Here is a 26,636-nt window from a genome sequence, read left to right on the forward strand (position 1 = left end):
TATGTTTTGGAGTCTTCTAGACAAAATATAGGAAACCTGGTGGTGGGATGGTTAAGTGTTTGGCTGCTAACCAAAAGGTTAGTGGTTGGAAGCTTATAACTATGGGACAGTTCTGCTCTGCCTTACGGGTCACTATGAGTTGGAATCTTGACTCAGTGGTGATAGGCTACAGTTAGATAAAATATTTGCAATATGCTCACATAATCATGTTTAAGTGAAGACCCTTTTTAACTGCAAATAATTTGGAAAACGCAAGTCAAAGTGGCCCAAACAAAAAAGGAAATTTTCTCAAGTACACAATGTCCCTAGACAAATCCAGCTTAGGGCATAGTGTTCAAACAGTATTTGCCGACACTCTTCTTTCTCCTGTGTTGCCTTCATTCTCAGGTGATGGCCAACGTGGCCACCAAGAAATTCTAGGCTGACTTTCTCCCAGTTTAGCAACCCCAGCGGAAAGAGATTTTCTCATTGCCAACAGCTTCCAAAAAAGCTCTGGGATTCAATGTCATTGTTCCAGTTTGGGTCTCAGGCCCATCTGAATCAAGGCCTCATATGACCTGGGAAGTAGAATCCACTGCTTGGCCAGGCCTGAGTCATGTGTCTGTCTCTGAAGCCATATGGACAGAGGTTGGGAGATGATGGCTTTCCTGGGAAGGTGACAGCTGAGTCCATGAGGAGGAGGAGTCTACTGCAGACCTAGCTGCAGTCAGCAGATCTCCTCGACCTGGGGTCCAAGGGCCTGACTTTGGGCTGTAACCACCTGGCTGCAAATTGATGTCTCATCCCAATCCCAGTGGCCCATGCAAGGTTCCTGGCAGTCATCCTATAAAACCCTCAGCACCATTCCCCCACTCTGCCCTCAACATAAAATCCAAACTCCATATCATCTTCTTCATAATTAGATCCTTTCTGCCTCTTCTTGTTCATTCCTCCCCACTCTACCACCTGCCCCACTTCTTTGCTCCAGTTGGACTGAACCACCTTCAAGATCAAGTTCTCACTCACCTTCAGATCTTAGTTCTTCATGACTCTGCTTAGACTTAGAAGCCACCTCCTTCATCCCTGACTGCCCCTCCACCCCTTCTGGGTCAGATATGCCCACAGCCCCAAACCCACTCCCACCACAGCCCACAATACACACTATTGTAATTGTTTGCTTCTGGGCGGGTAGTATTTCTCACACTTTCTCCCCAGGGCTTAGCACTGGGCCTGGCCCTGAAGAGGGGCTCAATATGTGTGTTTGAATGGAAGCATATGCCATGTGTCCTGGGCAGTGGGATAGTTCAATGACAAGCCCAAAGGGCAGGAAAGCAAAGAACAAGAGTGGGGAAGGGAAGTGAGAAGGCCCTAGATAATTGTCAAGAGACCTTAACACTGATGGTGGCAGGTAGACCTGCAAGAGGTTAAGCAAATGAGGCTCACTTGAATCTCTTTTCTAGATAAGATCTTAGGCCATGTCACATCTAAGCCCTAGAAAGATCTAGAAGGAGTGCCAGCAGGGCCTCTTTGGGACAAGCGTCCTCACCACCCTGTCTCCAAAAGCATATCCAAGGTGGTTTTAAAGAAACATTTTTCCAATTCCCAGACAAAATCTTGTGCTCTGAGAAGAGAGTTCCTTCCTTGCCTACTGTTGGGGCGTTTGGCTCACCTCACTGGAATTCTCATGAAATGTGTGAAAATGTGCATTTGACACCATCAAGGGCATCCATGCTCAGCACTCTTCAGAAAGGGCTCAGTTCAGGCTTTCATAGGTGAAAATAACACAAATTTGGCTCACTTCTTCACCCCTGGCTGCTAGCTATGTTCTCCTGTCTCTGCTCGACCCTCAAGAACCATGTTTGCTAACTAGGAGGAGGAAAGTGTTTGCTTTCTCAAACTAGTCTGAACCCCAATTAGTTTCTCAGCAACGTGATACTCATTGGTGACACCCCTGGTTTCTCATCTCTCGTTGTTATTGATTTGGTCAGAAGTAATTAAGGAGATAATTCTTACTCAATTACATTTCCCTCCGTTTCCTTAGGTGGCTACCTCTGCTCCCCGGTGGTATTTTCTTTTCCACATTAATTTTGTCTTGACTCTGAAATGAGAACGGCTATAATGGTGTTCGGTTACCTAGTGCCAGTCTGACAAGAACATACCACATATGGGATGGCCTTAACAAACAGGAGTTTATTCTTACAATTTGGAGGCTTTAAGTCCAAGGGCAAAGTGCCAGGCTCTAGGGGCTGGGTGAAAGGCCCTCAACCTTGGGGTCCAGCTTTGCCTCCTGCTCCTGGCCCACTGGAGCTAGAGGCATTTCTTCACTCAGCTGCTGGCTGCTGAGGCTGAGAAACCCCAAGGTTGACAAGTAAAAAGGCACAGTCCTCATATTACCAATCCACACGGCAGGCCATTAACTTAAGTCCATTGGAAGTCCCAAGGTCGGCAGAGCATAGCAGGCTGCCGAACAATGACCCGGCTACATGCAGGGTCCAAGCATGCCATAGGCCAGAGACCATTCTCAAAGCTTCTCCTCATGTACAGGAAGCAGACCACATCCCAAGGGCAGTTACTCAGCTGCTTGTGGTAGATCCCACCATGGAGTTGATTACCAGTCTCATCATGAGGAGTACTACATCCAGCTACCCAGCCACTCAACCAGGCCCAGCCAAGTTGACATACAAACATAACCATCACACACGGGTATGTTGTTCTTGCTGGTTTTCATGGAACAAAGTGGGCTCCGTCATTTAATTCCAACTAGGACTCTCAAACTCTTTCAATATTTTAAGAATTAAAACCAGGTGCTGTCAAGGTGATTCCAACTCAGGATGACCCCAAGTGTGTCACAGAGCAACTGGGCTCCATGGGGTTTTCAATCTCTGGCTTTTCAGATAGCCAGGCCTTTCCAAGGCACCTCTGTGTGGCCTCAAACCTTCAACCTTCCAGTTAGCAGCTGGGCATGTTCACCACTTGCATCACCCAGGGAGAAACATGGGATGTTGTTGTTGTTGTTATGTGCCATCGAGTCATCTCCGACTCCTAGCAGTATTATGTACAACAGAACTAAACACCGCCTGGTCCTGTGCCAGCCTCATGATCCCTACTATACCTGAGCCCATTGCTGCAGCCACTGTGTCAATCCATCTTGTTGAGGGCCTTCCCTCTTTCGTTGACCCTCCACTTTACCAAGCATGACATACACACGTTGTGGTAGTTATGTTTGTGCATCAACTTGGCTGGGCCTGATTGAGTGCCTGGGCAACTGGTGGTAGTTATTCCCCATGATGAGACTGGCAATCATCTCCATGGTGGGATCTACCACAAGCAGCTGAGTAACTGCCCTTAGGATGTAGTCTGCTTCTCGTCTATAAGGAGAAGCTTTGAGAATGGTCTCTAGCCTATGGCACGCTTGGACCCTGCATGTAGCCGTGTCATTGCTCAGCAGCCTGCTATGCTCTGCTGACCTTGGGACTTACAATGGACTTAAGTTAATGGTGTGCTGTGTAGTTTGGTAACATCGGGACTGTGCCTTTTGACTGGTCAACCTTGGGGCTTCTCAGCCTCAGCAGCCAACAGCTGTCTAAGTGAAGAACTACCTCTAGCTCCAGTGGGCCAGGAGCAGGAGACAGAGCTGGACCCCAAGGTTGAGGGGCTTTCACCCAGCCCCTAGAGCCTGGCACTTTGAACTTGAACTTAAAGCCTCCAAATTGTAAGAATAAACTCCTGTTTGTTAAGACCATCCCATTTGTGGTATATTCTTGTCAGAGCGGCACTAGGGAACCACAACACATGTTATAAAATCAGACAACATGGAAAGGTGACATGGAAAGAGCAGGGGTCCTTCTCCTCCCTACACGCCACCTTCTCACCCTCAGTGCCACCCCCCAGGGCAACTCCTCTGAACACTCTTCACTGTTTCTTCCAGTGATGCATATCTCCAAATGCTTTAACTTTTACCTCTATTTCTCGGTTTTTTATGCATTTTAGACTTTCACACCATCCTGCTATGAAGGATGATGACCTGGCTCCCTCGCATTCATCCACCACTCCCCATCCCTCACCCCTACCCTCCTCCAAGAACTGCATGACCATTAGTTCCTCTTCTGGTTAATTCTGTGACTTTAAGAAACTATGTTATGCTCATCCTTCTAGTCCTAAGCACCACTGAGAGTGTCTCTGATGCCTTAGTTCATAGGAGGAGGACAGCGCCTGGCAGTTCTCCTTGTGTCTTTTACTACTCCTTTCATGTTGTCAAGGTTGACAGCTTGCACATTCTGTTCTGTACCTCCTAATTCCATTTTCCAGACTTTGACTATGAGTGGAGTCTAAAACTTGAAAGTCAACAGATGTTACGGTTTTATTCCCATCCATTCATCCACTCAGTCAACAAATAACCACCAAGAAAGCACTCTGTGCTTGGCATTGTGCCAGGAACCAGAGCTGCACCCACCAAGGTCATCCTACTTACACTCAATGCAAGGCTACAATCTAGGAAGGGCAGAGAGAACACACACAATTATAATGTAAGCACACTCGCTGCTTAAATCAGTGCTTTTGAATATTATTTATGTTTCAAATATAAACGCAAAATATAATAAAGACAAGAGCTGAATGTAACAAAAAGGATTTTAAATTGGAGCTGTTTGGCTTTCTTTTCACGTCATGAATAAAAGCGGAGTCCTGGTGCTCCAACCTTGGCCCAGTCCCTCTCCCCATTGAGAGTCGGCTGAAGCCAGAGGATGTAATATGTTAGGGATTGGGTCTTTTCTCCAGGGACTGAGAGATGGGGAAAGGAATCCTAGTTGCAGTTTGGTTCACACTTGCAAAGCTCCTTCATCAATGGGGAGGCTTTGCAGCATTGGACCTCCAGCACGAACAGGCTGGAAATGTTACTTTCAGGGATGGCTGGGTGCAAACATCTGCACATCATCAGAGCTGCCAGGCCAGTCACTACGATGCCAGTGGGACCGGCACAAAATGCCAAGGAGGTCTCTCGGGCCAGGGAGGGCACAGAAGGAATAGCTTGACAGCCCATGGCATGAATGTCTTAACCAGGGGTGGACAGGGGTGGAGATGGGGATGGGTGTGGGTATGTAAGCAGGGAACATGATAACAGTAGAAGCAAGACTGACTGCCAAGTGCACTGTGAAAAGCTGTGGTCTCAATCCAAATACACACATGCATACACGTCAATAAGAAAGCCCCAGATTTTTCTTCTATTTGCTTACATTTTTAAAGAGCCCGATGGTTTGCTTACTTAACGATCACCACTGGGTCTGTTTGCCTGACTGTGTGTGGCCTTGCCCTGTCACTCAACCCTGCCATGCTTTGTTTTTTTGTTTCACAGTTGTTTCATCTAAATGGGAATTTCAGAGCATGTGTTCTTATGGCTTTTGCCAGGAGTAACAGCCAATGGCACAGCTGGGATTTGAACCCAAGGGCTCCGTGGGAAGCAAACCTGGAGATCTACTCCCATAAAGAGTACAGCCCAGAAACCTTATGGGCATTTCTACTCTGTCATGTGAGGTCGCTAGGAGTCAAAGTAGACTTGATGGCACCCAACAACGACCGTCTGATTCTTAAGTCTGTGCTTTTCATTCCAACAATCTACTACCACCCACATTAGCTCAGTATTGGGATTACTCCATTGGCAAGCAAGTTATGCACTGGCTAATTCATAATCTGAAATGGGCCAACACTTCGTCCTCACGAACAGGTGAGACTGATGTGGTCAGTGAACTTCCTTCATCCTGTGACTAGGTCCTAACAAGAAATGAAATGACTTCAGGCAACCCAGGCCACCGAGTGCTTCCGGTGCTGCACCAGAGTTATCTACCACCTCGGAAACCCAGGGAGGGGTCGCTATGAGTTGGGACTGACTCGATGGCACATAACAACAACTGCTGTGTAACAACTTACAACAACCTTTACTATCTTACAGTTTCTGTGGATCAGGGATCTGGGCATAGCTTGGCTAAATGTCTCTTCCAATGCCAAAATCGAGTTATTGGCTGGGACTGTAGCCATTTCAAGGGTCAACTGGGGGAGGACCCACCTGCAAGCTTGCTTAGGTGGCTGTTGGACAGCCTTAAGCTGGTGGTTTGAATCTACCAGCGGCTCCACAGAAGACCTGACAGTCTCCTCCCGTAGAGATTTACAATCAACGGAAGCCTACGGGGCAGTTCTACTCTGTCCCGCAGGGTTGCTATGAGTTGGAATTGACTGGACAGCACACAACAGCCACACAATTGCTCAAGGAAAGGAAATGAATGGTTTAAGGATGAGGAGGAAGTCATACCTTGACTACATTCACTTCTGTACACTTTTAATCAGAACCCTGTGACAATATCAGTTAGTCAAGAAAACTAAGTAACGAAAATGAAATACAACTAATGTCCCCTCTTCAGTCCTTAGCTGAGGACCTTACCCCTAAGCTGTCCTTGCTCCAGTGGCTTATTGGGACCACAGTAGCTTCAAGCTTGTTCTCTCCTGCTTGAAGACATCAGGAAAACCTTGACCACACCACTCTCACCATCATATTCTCCATCCCAGCCTTTCCAAGCTCATCACAGTGCCCTCTGCTTGAAACCTTTTTCCCCCCACTTTCTGTGCTCAACTTAGTCTGAACCCCCCAACCCTCAAGCTGGGTTCCGTGTCTGTACATAACCACATTGCAGCTGAATGGCCAGTTGATGCCTGTCTCCCTCACCAGACTGTGAGCTACTCAAGGCAGGGATGGTGTCATATCCACCCAGTTTCTAACTCATAGTAGATGTGCAAAAAAATACTTGTGCTGTTCTTGTCCCCCTCCCCGTTCCACGTAAACGACCATAGAGTGGATCCTAAAGACAGCACCCTTACTTCATGTCCACCAGCTCCACAGTTGTGCTAAGGCTCATCCCAGGGGGCACCCACGCCCCCACCAGCTCTCTGCATCCTGGCTCCAAGCCCCTTCCCCAGTATCTTCTTTGGCCCTGCTTCTGCTTCTCCCCTGAAAGATGAGGTTGACAGTTGTTCACCGACAAGACACCAGGCTTCTCTGGAGCTTCTGGGAGTGCCCTGGGTGATGCAGAGATGTGGAATTCATCTTCTTCCAGGGAGGGAACCCAGACGGAAGCCAGATGGGAACTTAAGCACACACACAGAGACTCTCCCTTCTGGGACACTGACAACGTGATTAAAGGAGGTGTCTTAGTTACCCAGTTGTAATACAAATACCACAGGCGGGTGGCTTTCCAAAACAAAAATTCATCTTCTCCCCATTTTGGAACTAAAAGTCCAAATCAGAGTCTTGACTGTGACAATTCCTTCCTTGTTGATAACCCCATGCATTCTTGGTTCCTTGGCTTATGCGTGATCCTCATGTGGCATCTGTCTTCCCCCGTGTCTGTCTCAGTGTCTGACCTGCCCATTTTATAACTCTACACTGGTATGACCTCATTAACAAAACAAAATCAAAACCCCTATTTCTATCTGCAAACAGGGTCATGTTTAGAGGTACCAATAGAACCAGTTGCCACCAAGTCAATGCCAGCTCCTGGCGACCCATGGATGTGGGGGTAGAACTGGGCTCCACTCAGATCAACAGGCCCTTCTTCCAGGGTGCCTCTGGCAGATTCTACCTTCCAACCTTTCAGTTACCAGCCAAGCACATTAAGTATCTGTTACATTCGGGACTTTCAACACACATTTTAGTACTAAATCCACACCAGTAGGCTTTCTTGCATTACCACTTGTTTTGCTTCTCCAGAATGAAATGCCAACTAATTTGTTTCATTTCCAACAAAAAAAAAGTAAACTGTTTTGTAATGACCTGTAGGAGTAAGAGTCAAATACCCGCCATCAAGTTGATTCAGACTCACAGCAACCCTCTAGGACAGAGGAGAGCTGCCCCATAGGGTTTCCAAGACTGGACTCTTTACAGAAGCAGACTGCCACATGCTTTCGCCTGCAGAGAGGTTGGTGGATTTGAACCACTGACCTTTGGGTTAGCAGCTGACCACTTCACCACTATACCACCAGGGTTCCTTACAAGAGTCAAAGAGACTCAATGAACTTCAGATTCTATCTCTTACTCACTAAGGGGCCTCAGGGAAGTTATTTCATTTCTCTGGGTCTCAGGTTCCTCAGGTATCATGAACTGGAGAATGGTAGGAATGATACTCAACTTTTGGAGTGGTGATGAGGATTCACTAAGAAAAGCATCCCTGTGGGAAAAGCAACTATGTGTCCCAAACACAAATATTCTTTCTCCCTCCTGAGTCCATGGGAGACGTTGCTAATCGATCACAGAACTCTTTCCCCATGAGTCCAGATTGGACTACAGGGTGCTCAAGACAGCCACTCTACCAGGTAGACTGATGCTGATATTCACATTGGATCCTATTTCTGTTTCGGACCTAGCACATTTCTGGACCCATGGAAAATGCCAAAAACTCAGGCACAGTTAATATTCTTAAACATAAGTATCACTGGCAAGATTTCACAATACAGAATAGAGTTGTTGTCATAACCTGGGGCCAGTTTCCTGACGCTGCTGCCAGAACTGTGAACAGCAGCCTCCAACCCATCATCCTGATCCCTACTGGCTACTGGTGCCTGACAGCTAGACGGTAGGCCATTGACATCTAGGTTTCAGAAGAGATTACAAAATTAATGTATTTGGTTAAAATATATACTTTTATTTTATTTTATTTTTTAGAGAAACTGGGTGGATAGTTCCTAGCTGCTGGCATGCCAGCTCAGTCTCCAGGCTGATCCGGGCCCATTGATGCTGGCAGCCAATTTCCATTTCAATCAAGCGAGAGGAGAGAGGCCAGAGGATTGAGAAAAGGAGGGCTTGATTGAAAGCTACGGCATCTAGCGCCACCTACTGTTCAAACTTACCAATACCACTGCTGACTCTATCGGGGTCATTTACAGCTGTAATCTGCCCTTGCTGTCGTTAGCCGCCCTCGAGTATGCCCCCAACTTGGGGTGACCCCAAGCACAGTGAGGCTGGACTGTTGTGGTCCATAGGATTCTCATTGGTTGATTTCCAGAAGCCGATTGCCAGACATTTCTTCCTAGGTAGTCTGAGGCTGGAAGCTCCACTCACACCCATTCAGCACCCAGCAACATGCAAGCCTCCAGCTACAGACGGGTTTTGCAGGGCACTGGCCAGAAATCAAACCCAGGGGTCCTGCACTGCAGGCAAGAATTCTAGCACAGAACCACCACTGCCCTCAATCAGCCTTTCATGAGTTTATCGGGGGACCATTTTCAAATATATTTTACTCAAGTCATATTTTTTCATTAGTAATTCATGATTTGACTTTGTAAAAAAACAAAAAAAAAAACAAACAAACAAAAAAAAAACAACACGATATTCATGGTATAAAGACAATGATATTAACATGTCCATGGTATGTTTGGTTCACAAAGCCGTGTATACCAAGTGTGCCACTTAGAATATCCTCAGAGCTTCTTTTGAAAGCTGGACAGGTGGCAGATGGGAACTCTGCGATACAGAGAAAGTGACTTGCCCAGGGTCACACAGCTGATGGGGCGTGGAGCTAGGACTTTCGCTACCTCCACATCTTGGTCCTCCCCTGCATCTGTCCCTGGCCCATCTCTGCTCCCCCAGCCCACCCAGACTGGACTCACACCTCAGCAAGCCCCTCTGGGTGCAGTCCCTGCCCCAAAAGTCCTGGTGCGTAATGTGGATCTTACTGAAAGGTAAAGAGATGGAGAGAGGGCTTCACTGCACCCCAGGCAGTGCGTACCAGGGCGCAGTCCATTAAAAGCTGGCGTCAGTTCCGCTTCCGGCCCCAAGCCCCACCCCTCGCCCATAATGCACCACTCTGCCTTTATTAGCTGGAACCATTTCACTCTTTTTGTGTATCTCAACTTTTCATCTCCATGCTCATCTCCTCTCTCAGCAAACCAACCACCCTCTTTAGAAAACAGGAAGGATTTCAGAAATACACAATGGGATGACGATATCTTTCCCTCTGACGCAAAGGACTGGTAAAAACAGTGAGTTTTCGGGGAGGCTTAATGATTAAGACCCCAGGTTTTAAATGCAGAGAAACTGGCGTTCAAGTCTTGGCTCTGACAGATGCACAGCTGTGTAACCTTGAACAAGTGATTTCATGTTCTGCATCTCCGTCTCCCCTTCTGCAAAATGGGGTTTACGGACAACTCCCTCAACGGGGTGTTGGTAGACGGAAGTAGCAGTTCCACGGTAATTTGTCAAGTTAGGAGACCTGGACACGCACCTCTCCTGTTTCCCACCTCTCGCCCTGGGGAAAAAACTTGCACCCACGTTTTCTGCCACGTTTTACATTGTCTCACCACTAGAAATATTGATGTTTGTGTAAAATATCATTTCTAAAGATTAGAAATGATTCCCAAATGATTCAGAAACACTGCACAGGTCAAAGGAATCATGGTGGCCAGCAGACTGAGATCTGGTCCACCCTCCTTGCGAGCTGGGAAACTGCGTCCCAGAACAGGTCATGCAGCACACTAGAGGGTGCCATTGTGTGTCACGAAATGGCAAGGCCAGGAGCAGCAGCCCAGAGACGCCTAAGGCCATCACAGAGCCAGCGAGAGAACCCAGAACTTTCTCCCTCCAGCACCTACCAGGCACTCAATACACATGCTCTAGAAAGAATGAACAAAGGCATTCAGTTACTTAATTTTCTATCTCTTTTTTTTTTTTTTTTTTCTCATTTGCAAAATGGAAGAAAAATGTAGCACAAAGAGCTCAGCTCAGTGCCTGGCACCCAGTGACACCCAGTGGGCAACAGCTAGTGTACTGTCATTTCTGTTGGTTTTGGGAGGCCCTTTTGGCCATCCTTTCATTGGAGAAGGCTTCAAACCTTGGTTTCTTCATTGGCAAAATAGGGATTTTATTGACCACCCAGAGCTGTTGTAAGGATTAAAGCAGGCATTAAACCAGAAATTGAGCTTTTCACCCAGCACAGAACAATACTATGAATACTGCCCGTACCCCCTCCCCATATTCCCAGCAGTGAGAAAAGGGAAAGACCTTTAGCCAAAAAAGCCAGTGAAGAGGTGATCTCTCTGCTTCACTCCCATGGGGGATGATAGGTAGGGCTGTTCCAGCAGCCTGTGGGTCCCTCAGGAACTGGATTTCTCCCAGGAAGTCTCAGTAGCTCCAACAGGAGCAGCGGAGAGTAAGTGCCGGTGCTGGTGCCCCACAGTGCATCAGAAAAAGCACCATGAGGCCTTGTCATTAACGGGACAGACCAGGAATGGTCTGGATGTACCAGTAATGGATAAGAGTTTTCCAGCAGGGCTTCCAGGCACAATCCACCAAACCTTGAGAAATGTGTCTATCTTCTAGTTAGGGAAAAGTGCCCTGGTGACATGGTGATTAAGCCTTCAGCTGCTAACTGAAAGGTAGGTAGTTAGAACCCAGCAGCTTTTCCATGGAAGAAAGATGTGGCAGGCATAAAGATGACAGTCTTGGAAACCATCTAGGGCAGTCCTCTCCTGCAGGGTGTCTATGACTCAGAATCTGTTTGTTTTTTTTGTTTTTTAATTATTAAGGGTAAATTGGGCTGCTGTAAGTAACAAATAGACCCGAAATATGTCTTTGCTTTGCTTGCTTGCTCTTGTTGGGGGAGTGGGGCTGTTCCCCAGTGTTACTCAGGAAACAGGCTGATGCTAGCCCCGCATTTCACCATGTGTCTTCCTAGGTCACTGTGGGTCAGCTGCCAGTCAGAGGGGAAGGTAAGAGAGCACCGAGAACGGTGTGTGAGGTTCCACAGGCATGGACTGGAAATGCAGCCCATGTCACAGTCCATTGGCTCGATTCAGTCACATGGCCACCTTTAACTGCAAGGGAGGCTGGGAGATGAATTCAGGAAGAAGAGAAGGAGATACGTAGGTGGAGAGTGGACCCTTTCCACCACGACTTCTGGAAGCCAATCACACATACCCTAAATGCCAGTGTTACTTTTATTATCAAGTTGTTGCAAGGCCTACAAAGACCCTTAGAACCTGAGGATTTTCCTAGGAAGCCATCAACAAAAGAGCAAGTAGACTATAGCAGTTCAAAGGCCCAAACTATGTCCTTGTCTACCTGGGTTCAAATCCCCCTCTCCACCATGTGTGGAGCTACAGAGCTTTGCACAAGCCCCTTAACTTTTCTGCCTCCATCTCTTCACTGGTTACATAGAGAGGATCATCGTACAACCTTGTAGGGTGATGTCTGTAATAAAATAAGAAAGTAAGTATCAGGAGATTGACAGTTCCTGGCACAAGGATATTTGCACTAAGCGTTAGCTGTTGTTATCCTGGGACCCCCTGGGTGGTGCAAACAGTTATTGAACTCAGGTGCTAACCAAAAGATAGAAGGTTCGAGTCCACCCAGAGACAGCTGGGGAAAAAAGCCTAGTGAGCTACTTCTGAAAAATTAGCCATAAAAAATTCTATGGAGTTCAGTTCTCCTCGGACTCGGTTGCTAGGAGTCCAAGACTGGTTGATTATCAGACCCCTCAAGATTGTGTTATGCAATTCTTCAACCACCACCACTGCCCCTCTACCCAGACTTAGGTCTCTAGGACAAAAGACCAGGGAAAGGGTCACAGCCCTTCCCCATGCCACTTGCAAACTGTCTCAATCTGTCCATTTCCTTTTCTTGAAGTGTTTGTTAGCTGTGGCGAGGAGTGGAGAACAGGAGATATTTGTTGGTCATATTAATTCCTTCAACCAATGTCTGATGGACACTCTGGTTAGTGGGAGAATGCACTGGTTTTAGAATGGATTATCAGCCACTTGATTCATTCATTCACTGACAGATACTGAGTGTGCACCAATCATGTGCCCAGTCCTATGTGAGGCACTGTACAAACGATGGTAATAATATAGACATGGAGTGTGTCCTCATGGAGCTTCTAGTCTGAAGGGGGAGAGAAATAAGCACATACACTTATAGTTACAAAATAAGAGATGTGCTATGCAGGTCTGCAGAGCTAAGTATGTATAACAGAGGTGCCTATCAGCACCACCATGTACAGCTGCAAAGGTTGTGCACAGCACAACTCGAGCAGCTCTCATTCACGTAGACTACAGCTGAACGGTGCATCTCCCTACAGTGGTGCAGTGCCCACCTTGTATATCCTTATCTGACTGTCTGCCAACAAGACAGATAACAAGGAACACATCCCCAGAGAAAGGGGTCATTAAGCAGAGCATTAAAGGATGAGCCAAGGTGAAAAAGCTGAGCTGGTTGCATAAGAGCACCCCAGCAAGAGAACAGCACGGACACAGACCCTGTGGTCAGAAGTGACATGGGACTCCAAAGGACTGTGTACTTGGACCACTGAGATCAGGATAATGGGGTTGTGGAAGATAGCACTGAGGAGGCAGGATCCAGATCAAACAGAGCTCTGTAAGTCCCAGGAAGGATTCTGAACTTTATTCTAAGAACAATGTGGAGTGTTTTAGGCAAAGGAGTAATGGCACTGGGTTTACCTTTTGAAAAGGTCATCTGTATGGACAATGGTCAAGGGACTAAGACTGGAGGAGGCAGGCCACTGGAAGGCAGTGGCTATTGTCCAGATGAAGGTCAACAGTGGCTTACCCCAGTATGGTGGTGATATTGGTGGGGATGGAAGGAAGACAGATTTCAGAGTTCTTTCAGGAAGTAAAGCCAACAGCACTTGATGAATTAGATCAAGGCTGGCAAATCTTTTCTGTGAAGGGCCAAACAGTAAATATTTTCAACTTTGCAGTCTCAACTTCTCAACCCTGCTGTTGGAGCGCAAAAGCAGCCACAAATATGGTTAACAAATGTGCACGGCTGTGTGCCAATAAAACTTTATTTACAAAAACCAGCAGTGGGCCACAGTTTGCTGACCCATGGGTTAGAAAAAGAGGCATTTTAAGGAATGCAATAGGCTGAGCTTCACCACTTACTATCTCTGTGACCTTTAGTAAATGACTTAACTTCTCAGCCCATCGGTCTCCTGTTTGGCAAAGTGAGAATAAAGATGCCTACATCACAAGGTTGGTGTGCAGATTAAATGTTGTCGTCAGTCGCCATTGAGTCAGCTCTAACTGATGGAGATCTTATTTATAAACAGCCAAACGACACTGTCCAGTCTTCAGTCACCTTTATGATCACTAGGATGTGTGAGTTCATTGTTGTAGCTACTGCATCAATCCTGCATCAATCCATCTCGTTGAGGGTATCGCTCATTTTATTGGCCCTCTCCTTTCCTTGGTTAAGTAAGAAGATGTAAATAACATGACTCCTATGGAACAAACAGGGAAGACTCACCCACAAACACACCCCAGTGAGAAATAATTGCCAGGGTTTGCTTCTCCAGCTGCTGTCAACAAGGCCATCGAGGGGAGAGAATGCGGTTCTGTGTACGGATGCCCCTACCCAGAGTTGTAATAGAACTTCCACAGAAAAGTAGGAATCTTTAAGGAAAAAAGAGAAACTGCTGATTACAGAACACAACAGATTTTTACTGAAAACCAAGTGTACTGAGTGAGGCAAGAGAGCTCCAGCCTGATGCAGGACTGATGGGCAGATAAAGCGCCCATGATCAGGCAGACTGTTCATTCTACTGTTCAGGTTGCCTGGCTGATGTTAAGCTTGTTCATGGTAGTGTCCAATCGCCCTCACCATCATACAGGTACTTTGTTTCCTTTGTAAGGAATCATTAACCTATGGGGGTAAACCTTGAGACTGTGAGGCACTGGGCTCTCCATTCACTCAGCAACTATGTGTTGATAGGCCAGGCACTGTACCAGGCACTGGGTGTCAGAAGTTTTCTTCCCCAGAGATCACCATCTGCCCTCCTTTCCCCACAAGGGACTCCTACAGGCTTATTCTCTGCTTAGGTTCTCAGCACAGGGCTTATTCCTCCTTCCCCCAAATGGTAATCCCATTCTCCACAACCTCCTCCTCCCATCCCCAGTCCCTCAACCTCTCTTCTCCTGGACCCATCCATAAATAAGATGGGAAAAAAAATAGTACATAGAATCAAAATACTCTCTGACACCTGCAGCCTGCCTTCAGAGGAGCTGCTTCAAAGGATGCAATGGCACACTGCGTGTTCAGTCTGAACGGTCTTCATTCAGATGAGGTCACTGGGTCAGGGCTATCCGACATGGTGCCGGTGCTACCATGTGTTGTCAAGTCAACTCCAACTCAGTGATCCCACAGAACAGAGTCGGACGGTTCCATAGAGTTTCCTAGTTTTCTTTGCAGAAACAGATAGGTCTTTTCTGCCATGGAGCTGCTGGTGGGTTTGAACCAGTGACCTTTGGATTAACAGCCGCCCGCTTAACCACTGCGCCACCAGTGCTCCTTTATCCCTATGTAGGTCAGTAAAAAACAAACAAAAGACAGTTGTCCTAGAGTCAGCTCCGATTCATGGAGACCCCATGTGTGTCAGAGAAGAACCGGGCTCCGTGGGGTGGCTGAGTTTTTGAAAATAGATCAGGCCTCCCTTCTGAGACATCTCTGGATGGTTTCAAACCACCAACCTTTCTATCAGTAGCTGAGCACTTCATGGTTTGCATCACCCAGTGGCTCACATAGGTAGGGACCTGCCTTAGGACAAAAAAAAAAAAAGATCACTCTCCCCAAAGGAAAGTACCAGCTACCACCATAAAACCACCAAAGCTTAATTATCGGGGCACCATCTAAGGCCCCTGGGCTCACGTCTGTCTTCCTGGGATGGCGCCTCCCCACTCCCTGCCGATTCTGCCCTTTTCAGCGTCTCTATGATGAGCCTGAAACTTGCTAATCATTTTGCTTGCTCCTTGATGCCCTCTTTGCAGATTGTCTCCCTTCCCCCTCCGCCACTCCGTGGAGCATCCCAGCTGTTCCCCTGATGTCTGTATCAGCACAGGCACATTTAGCAGGAATTCATTTCCATCTTAATCTGATTCTAGGAAGTAGATCATATTTTAAGGAACAACAAAGATGGGTATGGAACATTCTTTCATAAAACACGCAGAACAACAGATATTTAGGAGATTGGCTTTCTGGTTGTGACCTTCCACAAATCATTCTGATTTTCTGCCATGTAAAAATTTTTTTTTTTTATGACAAAATCTAACAAAATTCAATGGACAGGCACTGGAAATCCTATCTGTAAATCAATAGCAACTGCTTTCCTGTTTTATTTGGCTCCTGCTGTGCAAACTGGGTAATGCAAGCAGTTAATGGTCTGGGCTGTTAACTGGAAGTTGGCGGTTCGAGTCCACTTAGAGGCACCTGGGAAGAAAGGCTGGTGATCCCTATTGAAAAATCCGCCATTGAAAACGCTACAGAGCCCAGCTGTATTCTGACACACGTGAGGTCCCGGGAGGGGAAGCTATCTCCATGACAACTCGTTTTTGTTTGTTTGTTTGCTTGTTTATGCAAAATGGGGCAGGAGGAGCAAGAATGGAGGAGTGGTTAAGAACACAGGCTTTGATGTGATTTGAAAATGAGTTCAAATCCAGGCTTTGCCACTTAATAGCATACCATTTTCACCTTTCTGAGCTGCTCCTCAATAAAATGGAAATAATAATCCATATTTCAAATAACAGCACCCTTAGTAGAGTGCATGGTGCGTACGTAACCAGCATATTGGTTGGGAGCATTACGTCCGTTTCACAGAGGCAGAAACTGAGATTTAGGGTATATATAACTTGCCCAAGGTCACTCAACTCCTAAGGGACAGAGCCAGGATTCACACCTGGGTCTTTCTGACAGCAAAGTTCTTCCCACTCCTTCCTGCCAGCTCCCATTTCTCAAATGTCAGTTTAATCAGACTGCTTCCAAATATTACTATGTAAACAATTCTAGCACATGAATGTTAAGTGGAAGTCTACACGCCAGAACCCACCCCTGCATGAGGCTCCCTGGGAGTCCTCTGTTCCCGCCTCCTGTCTTTTAACCTGATACATTACAGGGCATCACTCGGCATTTGTCACTGTCCTGCCTCAAAGCCTTATTTACAGATCTGCCAGAGAAAGGACACTGTTCACACATGCTCCAGGGCACTGCGTGCCCATGCTCCAAGACACTGCACATACACACTCTAGGACGCTGCACACACACGCTCTAGGATGCTGCACGCACATGCTGTGCACACATGTTGAAGGACACTGTGCACACATGCTCTAGGACACTGCACACACATGCTCTAGGATGTTGCACGCACATGCTCCAGGAGTCTGTACACACATGCTCTAGGATGCTGTGCACACACATGCTCTAGGATGCTATGTACACACACTCACAGACACTGTGCACACATGCTCTAGGATGCTGCATGCACATGCTCCAGGAGTCTGTACACACATGCTCAAGGACACTGTGCATGCACACGCTCTAGGACGCTGAACACACACGCTCTAGGACGCTGCACGCACATGCTCCAGAAGTCTGTACACACATGCTCTAGGATTCTGTGCGCACACGCTCTAGGATGCTGTGTACACACACTCACAGACACTGTGCGCACATGCTCTAGGATGTTGGATGCACACGCTCTAGGAGTCTGTACACACATGCTCTAGGATGCTGTGTACACACACTCACAGACACCGTGCACACATGCTCTAGGATGCTGCACGCACATGCTCCAGGAGTCTGTACACACATGCTCTTGGATGCTGTGCGCACACATGCTCTAGGATGCTGTGTACACACACTCATAGACACTGTGCGCACATGCTCTAGGATGCTGCATGCACGTGCTCCAGGAGTCTGTACACACATGCTCAAGGACACTGTGCATGCATGCTCTAGGACTCTGCATGCACATGCTCTAGGATGCTGCATGCGCACGCTCTAGGATGCAGCATGCACACACTTTAGGATGCTGTGTACACACTGTGTGCACATGTTCTAGGATGCTGCATGCACGTGCTCCAGGAGTCTGTACACCCATGCTCAAGGACACTGTGCACACACATGCTCTAGGACTCTGCACGCACATGCTCCAGGAGTCTCTACACACATGCTCTAGGATGCTGTGCACACACATGCTCTAGGATGCTGTGTATACACACTCACAGACACAGTGCACACATGCTCTAGGATGCTGCATGCACACGCCATAGGACGCAGCATGCACACACTTTAAGATGCTGTGTACACACGCTCACAGACACTGCATGCATGCTCTAGGACGCTGCATGCACATGCTCTAGGATGCTGTGTACACACACTCATGGACACTGTGCGCACATTCTCTAGGATGCTGTGTGCACACGCTCCAGGATGCTGCATGCACATGCTCAAGGACACTGTGCACACATACTCTAGGATGCTGTGCATACATCCTCTAGGATGCTGTACATACATCCTCTAGGAAGAGTGGACAGGGAAGATATTTGACTCTGTTTTCCAGGAAACCAAGAATGGAGTGTCAGTGCTCCAGCCTGCAAAACAATGGAAATGCTGAAGGCTTGTAAGGCCAGGGGACATCCACAGGAAGCATGGCCAGAAAGGAAGGAAGATGGGGCAATCCACTTCCGCAGTGATACTGCCTCAGAAACCCAAGGAGGGTTCGCTATGCGTTGGGTCCGACTTCACGGCACATAACAACAACAACAGCAACAACCTCTCCAAGATGACTTTCCTAAAACTGGGCTCTGAGTAGTCACAGAAAGCAAGGCAAAAGGAAAAGACACACCCAGAGACAGGGATGGGATCACGCTTGGTTTTTATTTTCTGCTAATTTTTGAGATTTTCCTGATTTTCGACAAGGGCCTTAGTTAGTTTCATGACTAGAATAACATCTGGAGTTGTATTACAAATGTGTTTTCTGGGTAGGAAGACACACTCATCAGTGTCATTGGGAGGGAATGGGTAACGCTAGTTTTGTTTATCAGTGACAAGGACCTCATGGTGTGCGGGACAGAAGACAGATATGTTTTGATGGGAGGAGGAGTTTGTCTTAGAGATCTAGAATAATACACTTTCCAGGAAAATAGTACTTTCCAGGAAAAGCCACCGGAGGAAAGGGGAGGGCTCTGGATCCCTAGAAACATGGATTTTGGTAATGATTTTGAGAGAGAAAAAGGGTAATCCCAGTTCTGGATACACATCCAAGAAATGGAAAATTCTGGAAGGCTCAGGCTTAAGATCAAAGTATAAGTAATGCCCAGAGTCACCATCTGCACATGTGCGCTTAGAGCCAACATTATAGTCCAAAAGGAACGGGTGCGCCCTCGGGCATGTGCAGATGCTAAATCATAACCATTTGCTTTGGGCTCACACTTCCACTTCCTGTTCTCTACAGGGGGCTGATCCTTACAAAGCACATTTCCCCATGCTTTGCAGGCTGGCTGCCAGGTGAGTTCAGCCAAAAGGAGGAACCAGCAGGAAACTAGAGAGGGAGAGGAATGGAGAAGCCAGGGTACTTCTCCCCTTCTCTTGCTCAGCTTCTCCAACTGACACTACCTGTCTTCTTTGATTCCAACTCCCGCCAGGTGGCCTACTTCCAGGGCTTGAAAGCCACCATTAGTCCCTTCAGCCCTGGCAATGGTACAGGCTTCTTTCTGCTGCTAATCACTGAGTTGTCTCCCCACCTCTTCTGGAATTTTCAGCTCTTTAATTTAACTTCTTTATCTGGTCCCCCATATTAGATTCCCTCTACTGAACCACCTGGCATGAACTCTAATTTTGTGCCTGCGCCCTACCTGATAAGAGTGCGTTAAACTAAACTGTGACTACTCAGAGCCCAGCTTTGGGAAAGTCATCTTGGAGAGGTAGTTGATTGTAATTTTCTGGCCGTGCTTCCCATGAATGTCCCTTGGCCTCACATCTTTCCAGTTCCTTAGATTACACAATTTGAAACAATTATATTTTGTCCGCATTTGAGAGAATTATTCAGAATTACTTTAAAACATAGAAAAACACTATTATTTTCTTAACAGACAAGTAATATGTGTAAATTGTAGGAAAAATAGGCAAAAAGACAACCCAAATAAAACATCATTTTTACCTATATATCCAACACCCTGAGATACCATCCTTATTAACAACTTGTTACATTTACTTTCAGACTGTTATATTTATATATAATATATATATATACACAGTTTTCTGTATATCAACTTTTAAAATATAATTGGTATCAGGTAATAGAAATTTCTATAGATTTTGTAATATAAATATTGAAAGTCTGTATGACCTAATTTTTTTTTTTTTTTTACATTTTGTGCCATGAATTTTCACTTGAAATTATATTCCATTACCACTTTTCCAAGAAGCCCTGGTGATGCAATGATTAAGAGCTCAGCTGCTAGCCCAAAGGTCAGCGATTCAAACTCACTAGCCACTCCACTGGAGGAAGAAAAACAGGCGACCTGCGTCCATAAAGATTATACGGCCTTGTAAACAGTATGGGGCAGCTCTGCTCTGTCCTGTAGGGTCACCATGAGTCCAGTTCACCATGATGACAGCATCACCATGATGGCAGTGATACCACCACCTTTCCATATACTAGATACCCATTTACAGCTGCGTTAAGAGGCAGTGCCAGACTCAAGCATGTCCCGTGTCACTGTCTGAACAGACAATTTGTGCCCCCTATACTCCTGGTAAGGAGCTCTGGTGGCATAGTGCCTAAAGCACTTGACTGCTAACCAGAAGGCTGGTGGTTCACCACCAGCCACTCCTCGGAAGGAAAGTTGGGCAATCTACTTCCGTAGTGATACTGCCTCGGAAACCCATTGAGGGGTCGCTGTGAGTAGGGTCTGACTCAACGGCACATAACAACAACAACAACAACATACTCTGTGGCACACGTGGGTCTATTTCACTATTGTCCCATGCTCCTATGACAGAAGGCTTGCCAGATAATTGTCTTAATACCAAGTGGAACTGCTGGGGCAAGGGGGATATGCATTTTGAAGGCTTCTCACATAAATGCCTAAACTGTCTCCAGAAAGTTTGCAGAACAGTGCTTGGGTGCTTTATGAACTTTCAACTGCCCTGAAACCAAACGAAGGGACCCTGATGGCACAGTGGGTGGGGTTTCAGCCTTGTATTTTCAACTGCTCTGGCAGGTCATTTTAACAGTGCTTGTTTTTCCTTAAGGAACTCTGCCTTGTTTTTCCTAAGGCATCTGACTGCTAACCAGAAGGCTGATAGTTCCAACCCACCAGCCACTCCATGGAAGGAAGACTGGGCAATCTGCTTCCGAAAAGATTTACCGCCTTGGAAACCCAATGGGAGTCGCTATGAGTTGGAATGAATTCTATGGCAGTAGGGTTTGTTTTTTCCTTTGTTCATGAATACATTTAACACATGTATGTAGATGTCTGAAAAAGCAGCCTGGTGCTCCTTCCATGGCACCTTTGTGCTTGGTCTCTCTGTCTACTTCAGTCATCCCTCTAGATGAAAGCTCATGGCTTTGCCAACAATCTTCACCAACAGCCTGATATATTGTGATAAGCAAGATATATTACCTATAAATTCATTGCTAGCAATAGCTAAGAAATAAAATTTGGAAATGATTCCAAATTGTTCCATATCTAGTTGAGCTTACTCAAGGCTATCCCAGAATTTTTTTTTTTTTTTTTTTTTGCATCCTATATACTTTTTTGAAGGAGCTCTCGTAGTGTAGTGCCTAAGGCACTTGACTGCTAACCAGAAGGCTGGCAGTTCAAACCCACCAGCCACTCCTCAGAAGGAAGGTTGGGCAATCTACTTCAGTAGTGATACCGCCTCAGAAACCCAAGAAGGGGTAGTTATGAGTCAGGTCCGACTTGGTGGCACATAACAACAACAGTATACTTTTTTGCAGGAGCCCTGGTGGTGCAGTGGTTAAGCACTCAGCTGCTAACCAAAAGGTCTTTCTCTGTGGGAGAAAGATGTGGCAGTCTACTTCTGTAAAGTTCTGTAAAGCCTTAGAAACTCTACCGTTCTACTCTGTCCTATAGGGTTGCTTTGAGGCGGAATTTGACTCTATAGAAATTCTTCTTGTTGTTGTTATATGCCGTCGAGTCAGACTTGACTCATAGTGACCCCTCCTTGGGTTTCTGAGGTGGTATCACTATGGAAGTAGATTGCTTCATCTTCCTTCCGAAGAGTGGCTGGTGGGTTTGAACCACCAGCCTTCTGGTTAGCAGTCAAGTGCCTTAGGCACTATGCTACCTAGAGCTCCCTCTACAGAAATAGATTTGGGTTTTTTGTTTGTTTTATATATACATATTCACTTTCTTAAGTGGACGAGAAGGAGCTGCAGTTACGAATATCTGGGTAATTGCCACAAAGTCTTCACGCTTAATCCAAGCTGCTTCGCACGGGTACATGAACCCAGGAGAAGAGCGGCTGAGGACCAGCCAGTAAGACTCTCTTCCCTCCACTTCAGACTCTCGCACGCCATCCTCTGCAAAGCTCACCACAAGCACCATTCAACCTGGATACGGCTGCACTCCTCACTTGACAAGAGTGGGCACCACAGCCTGACTTTATTCTTGGAGCAGTCTTCGTTCTTAGAGATGGATAGAGCAGGTGGGTGACAGTGATACAGAGAAAGGCTATGCCTCGTCCCACTCATCCATATTAATTCCTGCTCTCTTGTCCTCTCCATCTTCCCACTGCCTTCAAAGAACAGTCTCAACACAGTGCAACCAAACGCTGTGCTTCACCAACCTTGTGAAACTTCATTTTGTCATTTATTGGTTCTTTTACTCTTTTCTCTGTTTGTTATGCAGCTAATTAATATTTACTACAGAGTAATGAGACATGCATTTAAGAAGAAGAAAAAAAAACCTGCCATAACCTCAACCCCAGGGGATTATCACTGCTAGCATTTTGAGGCAAAGGGATGCTGCATGGTTTTAAATCAGGAAGGGAGTGTGTCAGGGTTGTATCCTTTCACTATACTTATTCAATCAGTATGCTGAGCAAATAATCCGAGAAGCTGGACTATATGAAGAACAACATGGCATCAGGATTGAGGGAAGTCTCATTCATAACCTGAGATATGCGGATGACACAACTTTGCTTGCTGAAAGTGAGGATGACTTGAAGCACTTACTGATGAAGATTAACGACTACAGTCCGCAGTATGGATTACACCTCAATATAAAGAAAACAAAAATACTCACAACTGGACCAATAAGCAGCATCATGATAGATAGAGAAAAGATTGACGTTGTCAAAGACTTCATATTACTTAGTTCTACAATCAATGCCAATGGAAGCAGCAGTCAAGACATCAGACAACGTATTGCATTGGGCAAAACTGTTGCAAAAGACCTCTTTCAAGTGCTGAAGAGCAAAGATAACTTCTAGAAAACTGAGATGCGCCTAACTCAAGCCATGGTATTTTCAGTCACTTCATATGCATGTGAGAACTGGACAATGAATAAGGAAGACTGAAGAAGAGTTGATGCTTTTGAGTTGTGGTGCTGGCAAAGAATGCTGATGGCAGGCACCATGGATTGCTAAAAGGACTAACAGATCTGTCCTAGAGGAAGTGCAGCTGGAATGCTGCTTGGAACCATTTAGTCTCAGATTCAGTCTCACCTACTTTGGTCATGTCAGAAGGAACCATTCTCTGGAGAAGGATGCCATGCTTGGTAAATTGGAGGGTCAATGAAAGAGGGGAAGCCCCTCAACAAGATGGATTGACCTGGTGGCTGTAGCGATGGGCTCAAGTACAGTAGGGACCGGGAGGCTGGCACAGGACTGGGAAGTGTTTCGATCTGTTGTACATAAGGTCACTGTGAGTCAGAGACAATACGACAGCACCTAACAACAACAACAAAAGCATTTTGACGTATGCTCTTCCGTGTCATTTGACATGAGCGTATCCACATAGGCCATTTGCAAAAACCAGACAGAGAATCAGTCTACATATGTTAGATTGTGAATTAGTTCCCTTTGGCTTCCATAGGAAATTAGCAGAACGTGGGTGGCTTAAAACAATAGAACTTTCTCCTCTCACAGTTCAGGAGGACAGAAATCTGAAATCAAGGTGTCAGCCAAGTGGGCTCCTTCTGGAGGGTCTGAAGGGGACTCTGCTCCTCACCTTGCCCCCAGCTCCTGGTGGCTCCTGGCCATTCTTGGTGTCCCCTGGCTTCTGGACACACTCACTCTCTGCCCGTGTCTTCACAGTGCTCTGCTCTTTGTGTCTGTGTCCTTCCTCTCTTCTTATGAGAATGTCTGTCATTGGATTGAGGGCTCACCCTGAATCCAGTATGATCCCCTCTCAAGATCCTTAGCTAATTACATCTGCAAGACCCTATTTCCAAATAAGGTCACAGTCTTACTTGAGGTTCCAGGTAGACGATTTTTTCTAAGGGGGGCAGCCCGTTGCTGCCGTGGTCGTTCCCACTCACAGCAACACATAGGATAGTACAGAACTGCTGCATGGGGTCCCCAGGGCTGTGATCTTTACAGAAGCAAACTGTCACATCTTTCTACCATGTTTTGCTTCTTTTTGGTGTGGAAGGTGGAGGCACCATTTAACCCATTACACTTTGTAACATGTTTTCTCACTTAAACTCAAACATCTCTGTATAGGAAAACATGGTTGCTTGACTATATATCAACATTACATTTAATCACCGTATACTATTCCATTGTTCCAATGCACAATCATTTATTTCACCTGTCTTCTATGGGAGCTATATAGGTGTTTTCCGATAGTTTGCTGCTACTAGCAGCATTCTGTTGCACAGTTTTGTTGATAAATATTCCTTTTGGAAGCTTGACAGCAGCAGACCTGTTAGAGCTAAGGGTGTGCCCGTTTATAAAGCATCTGGTGCACACTCACAAACTACCCTTCCAGAAGACATCCCAGTGCACTTCTACAACAGCCTCGGCTGAGCGCGCCCATTTTCCCATAATTTCCTGGCATTTCTTTTTATTAAAAAACAAATCCTCATATTGCAGGAATTAATTTTAAGATGGAATAATCCATATAATATTTTTAATATTGTTCCTCCACACAGCTGAGAAAGAGATTTTTATATTAAAATACAGTTAATTTAACTCTATTCTTTATGTTTACCTGGTAACAACCTCCAGGTAATGAATTTTAAGTATTGTGGGGTTTCCCCTATGTCTAGTCAAGGCAATTGAATAAAAGAAAGGGAAATTGAAGCCCATGGTTAATTATGGGGATAATTTACTTGTAAAATCCTGCTATGGGGACCAGCCCAAAACCAAACTCACTGTGTGGAGTCGGACCCGACTCATAGTGACCCCTCCTTGGGTTCCCAAGGCAGTATCACTACGGAAGTAGATTGCCCAATCTTCCTTCTGAGGATTGGCTGGTGGGTTTGAACTGCCAGCCTTCTGGTTAGCAGTCAAGTGTCTTAGGCACTATGCCACCAGAGCTCCTGCTATGGGGACAGGAAGGGGAAAAAAAGTACATCTGTATCTACATTGACCATATGCAGTGCTCCAAATCAGTTGCCCATGCCACTAACAATAAAGTAACTGTTAATGCTTAATTCCTTATTTCACTTTGAGTATGACACTAACAATAATAAACCAAACCTATTGCTATCAAGCCAATTCTGGCTCATGGCAATCCTATAGAACACTGGAGAATCGCCCCACAGAGTTGCCAAAGTTGTAATCATTACAGAAGCAGACTGCTACATCTCTTTCCTGTAGAGTGGCTAGTGGGTTCGAACTACCTACCTTTTGGTTAGCAACCGAGCACTTAACCACTGCACCACAAAGACTCCTTGCTAACAATAATGGCTGCCATTTATCAAGTGCCTGCTGGGTCAGGAACTTAACAACTCAATCTTCTTAACAAAGTAGGAAGTATTTCCTCCTTGTGCAGCACAGAGAAGATGAGTAATTTGTCAAAGGTCACCCATCTGGATACAGGGCAGAACCAGCATCAGAACTCAGGTCTGCCTGCCTCCAAGGAGGGCCTTGCTCTTTCCACTGTGCAGCACGGTCTCTCATTAGCTTAGAGATGGGCTCTGTGCTCAGACCCGGGTCTGACGTTCAGGTAAATGCATGAGCCTCTGGAAACTAAGCCTGGTCATTTGTAACAGATGTATTAACACTCTTTTTTCTTTCTTTCTTTCATTTCTTGGCTTCTCATTAGGTCCTAGAAAAGCCACTGAAGAGCATCAAGTATATGAACAAGGAAATCATAAACCTCAAAAAAGACCTTATACGTAGCCGGTAAGTGAGCCTGACATGGAATAAACCCACAGACAGCCTGACACTGGTGAACCGGCTATGGGGGTGGTGCTCACCAGCTCTGTTGAGCACAGGTTCCTCCAACCCTAGACGTTAAGCAGAAGATTTATGGGAGAGTAACCTTGGTGCTTAAGGCATTTGCCTGCTAACCAGAAGGCTGGAGATTCACACCCACCAGCCACTCCTGGGAAGGAAGGTTGGGCAATCTACTTCTGTAGTGATAACCGCCTCAGAAACCCAAGGAGGGGTCACTATGAGTTGAATACAACTCGACAGCAGTGGGTGAGTTTGGTGTTTTGGAACCTTGTAAGAGGACTCCCTGGGTAGGGACACATTTGGCTGCTAACTGAAAGGTTGGTGGTTCAAGTTCACCCATAGACACCTTGACAGAAAGGCCTGGTGACCTACTTCTGAAAAATCAGCCAGTGAACCCTGTGGAGCACAGGTCCCCTCTGACACACATGGGGACGTCCTAGGTTAGAATCAACTCATC

At 46.2% G+C, this 26,636-nt stretch overlaps 1 protein-coding gene across 1 annotated transcript in view; it reads left to right on the forward strand.

Annotated features, from left to right (window-relative positions):
* CCDC60 (coiled-coil domain containing 60) overlaps positions 1-26,636 on the forward strand; it is a 231,516-nt gene that overhangs the window by 78,439 nt on the left and 126,441 nt on the right. The window contains exon 2 of the mRNA XM_007938286.1: positions 26,046-26,125. Within this exon, the coding sequence (XP_007936477.1) occupies positions 26,046-26,125 (80 nt within the window). The remainder of the gene's footprint in view (positions 1-26,045; positions 26,126-26,636) is intronic.

The sequence above is a fragment of the Orycteropus afer genome, unplaced genomic scaffold (assembly GCF_000298275.1).
Source record: "Orycteropus afer afer isolate SDZICR_OR568_19922 unplaced genomic scaffold, OryAfe1.0 scaffold00048, whole genome shotgun sequence".
Taxonomy (NCBI): domain Eukaryota; kingdom Metazoa; phylum Chordata; class Mammalia; order Tubulidentata; family Orycteropodidae; genus Orycteropus; species Orycteropus afer.